Source organism: Rhinopithecus bieti, unplaced genomic scaffold (genome assembly GCF_001698545.2).
Source record: "Rhinopithecus bieti isolate Rb0 unplaced genomic scaffold, ASM169854v2 scaffold_42772, whole genome shotgun sequence".
Taxonomy (NCBI): Eukaryota; Metazoa; Chordata; class Mammalia; order Primates; family Cercopithecidae; genus Rhinopithecus; species Rhinopithecus bieti.
The window spans coordinates 1,806,184-1,812,039 of record NW_016818842.1 but is presented as its reverse complement, the minus strand read 5'-3'; the positions used below and the strand labels follow the sequence as shown (position 1 = coordinate 1,812,039).

At 56.4% G+C, this 5,856-nt stretch overlaps 1 protein-coding gene across 1 annotated transcript in view; it reads left to right on the top strand.

The window, feature by feature from the left end:
• The window catches only part of SRRM3 (serine/arginine repetitive matrix 3), an 87,080-nt gene extending 83,012 nt beyond the window's left edge, over positions 1–4,068 (top strand). Inside the window, exons 12-13 of the mRNA XM_017857593.1 lie at positions 262–367; positions 2,392–4,068. Coding sequence (XP_017713082.1) covers positions 262–367; positions 2,392–2,511 — 226 coding nt within the window. The 3' untranslated portion in view covers positions 2,512–4,068. The remainder of the gene's footprint in view (positions 1–261; positions 368–2,391) is intronic.
• The last annotated feature ends 1,788 nt before the right edge of the window (positions 4,069–5,856 follow it).

Genomic DNA, 5,856 nt, shown 5'->3' with positions numbered 1-5,856 from the left:
GGCTGGGCGGGGGGGGGGGGGGGGGGGGGGGCCCGGGGGGGGGGGGGGCTAGAACTGGAGGTGCTGGGGGGCGATCAGAGAGACAGGTGCAAGAGGCCTCAGAGGGAAGGGTCCCGGTGGGGGCCTGAGGGCCCATGAAGGGGAGACGGCTCTGTACTTCGGTCTGGGTGAGCAGCAGCCGGCATAGAATTTAGCTCTGCAAGAGTCCCAACATCCCTCCGGAGCCCCTCCTGCCCTCCCTACATCCATCTCCGGACAATGATGTCTCCTTTTCTCCTTCATCTCAAGGTCCAGCCTGCTGAGTGGCCTGTGGTCAGCCTGGGGGCCAGGCGGACCCCTCTGCACAGGCTGCCTGGGAGATACCCAAGTGAGCTGGTCTGGCCCTGGTCAGCTGTCCGTCTGTCTGCCTCTCTCTTTCTCACTAACCTGGGGGATTTGGAGGAGGGGGCACAGCAGTCTGGTCTCTGGGGCAGCTGTCAGAGGAGCCAGCCACAATCCTTTGCCCTACACAGCTGTGGAGCTGTGCCCAGGGTGTGGCTGGTGAAGCCATGATCAGTTTCTCTGCTAGGACTGGAAGTGTCTGGGCCTGGGTCTCCAGGTGACATTATGGATTGCCTTTGTGGAAATCACCCTGAAGCCCTAGATTACACTGGCAGGGGGTGGGGAAACACAAGCAAAAAGTTCTGAGCCCAACACTGCCTTGCTGGGCAGCCTTGGGAGATTGGTGTGCCTCTCTGGGCCTCGGTTGTCACCTGTACAATAACCAGGGTTTCATGAGCAACTTTTCAGTTCTAACAGGGTATGATTCTCAAACTAGTCCCTCCTAATCCTTGGTGATCCAGGTAACCAAGAAGCGCGGGGGGGCATTGCCCTAGAGCTCAAAGCCAGACCACCTTGAAGGAGAAGCCAGATTGTGCTTTTTTTCTTTTTCTTTTTTTTTTTTTTTGAGACTGAGCTTGGTTCTTGTCACCCAGGCTGGAGTGCAATGATGCGATCTTGGCTCACGGCAACCTCCACCTCCCAGGTTCAAGCGATTCTCCTGCCTCAGCCTCCCAAGTAGCTTGGATTACAGGCACCTGCCACCATGTCCAGTTCATTTTTTTTTTTTTTTTTTTTTTTTTTTTTTTAGTAGAGATGGGGTTTCACCATGTTAGTCAGGCTGGTCTCAAACTCCTGACCTCAGGTGATCCACCCCGCCTTGGCCTCCCAAAGTGCTGGGATTACAGGCGTGAGACCCCGTGCCCGACCAGATTGTGCTACTTCTAACGGATGTCCTTTCACACCTCCTGTCCAGCCACGATGTCCAAGGAACAAAGTCATTTCAAACCCAGGGATCTTCCTGCCTCCCCTTTCCTTCTGATGCCAATTCACCAGGCTGGGGACGCCCCCAAACAAGTCACACACCCTGCCCGTATGCCAGGCCCTCACACCTTCCACCTGGCACCCACTCAGCCCCTCTCCCAGGCTGCCTCCTCCTCCACTAACGTATACCTGTTTTCTTCCTCAGAATTAACCCTGCGATGGGGCGGTGTTGCCCCTTAACCTCTCTTTTCTCTTCTCTGGGTCATAGCCTCCTGGCTTCCAACTAACTCCGGGCCAGCGGGAGGTAGCTGAGTGAGGAGTGGGGCCAGTGGGACTGAACCGGACAGTGGGCGTGGGGAGCAGCGGCCAGGACTCTCCTCCTTGTTCCTTTTGAGTGACCTGAAAGCAATAAACTCCTTGATTGCAGAGGGGACAGAAACAGAGAGGCAGGGCTGGGATGTAGTCACAGACACTTCCACATCTGCGTGGGTGATGGGAGCCATCCATATTTGCAAGTTTCATTCATTCAACAAGGTTTTTTTTTTTTTTTTTGAGACGGAGTCTCGCTCTGTCATCCAGGCTGGAGTACAGTGGTGCAATCTCCACTCACTGCAGCCTCCGCCTCTGGGGTTCAAGCCATCCTCCCACTTCAGCCTCCCGAGTAGCTGGGATTAAAGGTGCGTGGCACCATGCCCAGCAAATGTTTGTATTTTTAGTAGAGACAAGGTATCACTATGTTGGCCAGGCTGGTCTCAAACTTCTGACTGCAAGTGATCTGCCCGCCTCAGCCTCCCAAAGTGCTGGGATTACAGGCGTGAGCCACCGTGCCCAGTCTCAACAAGTATTTATTAGCAGGTGTTTGGATCAGGCAGAGACATGGGCTCCTTTCCCTGCAGATAGGTGAAGAAAAGCAAAATGATCAACATGGAATTTGCAAGTAACCACTGACTGACCGTCAGATTCCATTTGGAGGAGGCAGGTGTCGCTAAGGCCAGGGCTCAGGGGAAACTGAGGCAGGAAGCCCTGGCCGCTGCCGGGATGGTTCTCAGGGTCTGGGATGGCCTGTAATCAGCTTTTCCTTCCCGGCAGCGCCCGCAAGCGTCCTATTCCGTACTACCGGCCCAGCCCCTCTTCCTCCTCCAGCTGCTTGAGCAGCGACTACTCGACCCGGAGCCACAGCCGCAGCCCCAGCCCTGGCCACAGCCATGAGAGCTACCGCAGTCGCAGTCACGGGACCCGCAGCCGGACACGCAGCCCCTCGAGGACCCCCAGTCCCAGCTACCACAGCCGGAGCAGCTCTGAGAGCGGGGGCTTCTGAGCCCAGACAGACTCAGCTTGGTGCCCCCCTGGCACTGGGAGAGGCAAGGGGCGGGTCCCAGGACCCCGGCGGGGAGGGGGCTGTACCTCCTTGCCCCCAAGGCTACAAAGAGGTCTCAGGGCCAGTGCATGGGCAGATGGGACCAGGGAAGACTTTGAGGGTGGGCACCCGGTGGACAAGGAGAAGCCAGATGTGCTGCTTCTATGGGTGTCCTCTCCCACCTCGTGTCCACCTACTGTGCCCGGGGAACAAAGAGCCGTTACGAACACAGGGATCTCCCCATCCCCCTTCCTGCTGATGCCAACTCACCAGGCTGGGGACTGCTGCTGGTGGATGGTACCAGAGTCTACGATCTGCTCTGTCACTTCACCTTAGCTCAGTGCAAGCCAGGGACACCTTGCAAGGTGCCAGCCCTGGGAGCTCCTCTTCCCCACTGCATAGCTCCCTCCACTCCTCTCTTATCACTGGGCAGATGAGGAGGTGGTACGGCACGCGGGATCAGAGCTAGACAGAAAGAAGAACAGCCTAACCCTTGGTGCACCCCCATCCAAGCTGGGGAGCTGTGTCCTTTTGAGCTGCTTGCAAGAGGACCCTGGCTGAGGGCTGGTGGCTGGCCCCACAGCCTCCCCCAAGCTCCTCCACTGACCCAGGAGTGCCCAGACCAGTGGCCCCCAAAATCCCAACCTTGGAGAGCTAGGCGCCTCACTCTTGGTCCGACCTCTCCAGGCCAGGCTGTCCTCACCCCGTGCCCCGGGCTGAGGTCCTACCAGCCAGGACTTCTGCATGACAAGAGGTGGGGGAATACAGACCTCAGGTACATTTGACCCTGAGGTCAAAAGGGGTTCGGTCAAGAGGTGGGAGAGGAAAGGGGTAGATGGGGGGTGGAATCTGTAGGAAAGAGAAAATCTAAGTCGTCCACTGACTGAGCAGCCCCCGGGGAGCAGAGGCAGATCCCCAGGAAGGGAGCAGGTGACAGGTCAGTAGTGCCCCCAGCCCCACCCAAGAGGAGGGCAGCATGGGCCTGTGGTCTGGGACGTGGACTGGATGGCAGCCCAGGGTCACAGGCATAGGATAACATGTGCTTTGGACCTGCTGAGGGAGTACCTTGGGGGTCTGATGGGGCCGTGGCCAGACGAGCCTCTGCAGAGATGGAGGCTGCAGCCCTCAGAAGGGAGGGGAGGAAAGAGACTGAGGGCCCTGGCCTGGGGCATCCATGGGGAAGTGATGGCCCCCAGTCCTCTTCTGCTGCTCCCAGCCCCCTCCTCCTGGGGCCCTCAGGGATCTCACAAAGTCTTCCTTGGCCCAACCAGGCAGATGCCCCGGGCTCCAGTCGGGGGAGGGGTCTGGGGTCTGGTCCGGGTTCCCCGCTTTCTCTGTGTCCCCCCTCCCTCTTTCTCCGCAGTGCGGATAAAAATTGGACTCGAATAAAACCCTTGGTGCCCGGATGGCAGGTGGTGAGACCAGGCCTCTGTGCATGTGGGCACCCCGGGAGATTCAGGAGGGCAGCGGGGCTGGGGATCTTCCTCCAAGGAAGGAGAAAGGCTCAGACTGCTCCTTGGGACCCCAGAGAGAAGAGCTGGCATCCAGGAGCCAGTGTGTCTATCCCCCTGCCTCTGAGCTTGAGGCTAAAACAGGGACCCAAAGAGACCTTCCTCCCAGCCTAGAGGCCCGGTGGACTTTGAACACCCCGCAGGGTGGGCTGCCTGAGTCCAAACACCCAGACTACCTTCAGCAGTGGGTGGGGACGGGGTAGAGGGAGGAGACACAGGGTGGACACAGGCACAGGGGACCCTCATGACATGGTGGGGTGTCGCATAGTGGTTGGGACACAGTCACAGGCAGCATGTGGGCATGTGTCCTGGCTCCTGTGCCTCCCAGCCATGTGACACAGGGTTGAGATCAGGTGGGCATGAAATATTCTGACAGTCCTCAGCTTGGTGACTGTGACTGGCACAGAGTGAGCATTTAAAAGGTGGCCACAGCCGGGCGCGCTGGCTCATGCCTGTAATCCCAACACTTTGGGAGGCTGAGGTGGACGGATCACCTGAGGTCAGGAGTTCGACACCAGCCTGACCAACATGGTGAAACCCCGTCTCTATTAAAAATACAAAAATTACCTAGGTGTGGTGGCGCATGCCTGTAACCTCAGCTACTCAGGAGGCTGAGGCAGGAGAATCACTTGAACCCAGGAGGCAAAGGTTGCAGCGAGCCGAGATCGAGCCACTGCACTCCTGCCTGGGCAACACAGTGAGACTCCATCTCAAAAAAAAAAAAAAAGAAAGAAAAGAAAAAAATGGTAGCCACTTACGGAAAACACCGTGCCTGCCTCTGGCTACCAACTCGCAGGGGGCTTGGAAAGAATGGTTTGGAGGAGTGAATTCCCTTTTTATTTACTTATTTTTAAAAAAATTTGAGGGCCAGGCGCAGTGGCTCCTGGCCTGTAATCACAGCACTTTGGGAGGTCAGGAGTTCAAGACCAGCCTGACGAACATGGAGAAACCCTGTCTCTACTAAAAATACAAAAATTAGCTGGGCATGATAGCACGCACCTGTAATCCCAGCTACTCAGGAGGCTGAGGCAGGAGAATCACTTGAACCCAGGAGGCAGAGATTGCAGTGAGCTAAGATTGCACCACTGCACTCCAGCCTAGGTAACAGAACGAGACTCCATCTCAAAAAAAAAAAAACAAAAAAAAAAAACTTGGAGACTGGGTCTCACTCAGTTGCCCAGGCTAGAGTGCAGTGGCATGATCTCCATTCACTGCAGTCTCGACCTCCTGGGCTCAAGCAATCCTCCTACCTCAGCCTCCCTAGTAGTTGGGACTACAGGTATATACCACCATACCCAGCTAATTTTTGTATTTTTTTGGTAGAGATAGGGTTTCACCATGTTGCCCAGGCTGGTCTCGAACTTCTGAGCTCAAGCGATCCTCCCAAAGTGCTGAGATTACAGGCATGAGCCACTGCGCCTGGCCTGTATTTCTTACTTTTACTAGATCTAAAGAAATGCACAATTTCGTCGGGTGCAGTGGCTCAAGCCTGTAATCCCAGCACTTTGGGAGGCTGAGGCGGGTGGATCACCTGAGGTCAGGAGTTCAAGACCAGCCTGGCCAACATGGTGAAACCCCATCCCAACTAAAAATACAAAAAAATTAGCTGGGCATGGTGGTGGACACCTGTAATCCCAGCTACTTGGGAGGCTAAGGCAGGAGAATCTCTTGAGCCCGGGAGGCAGA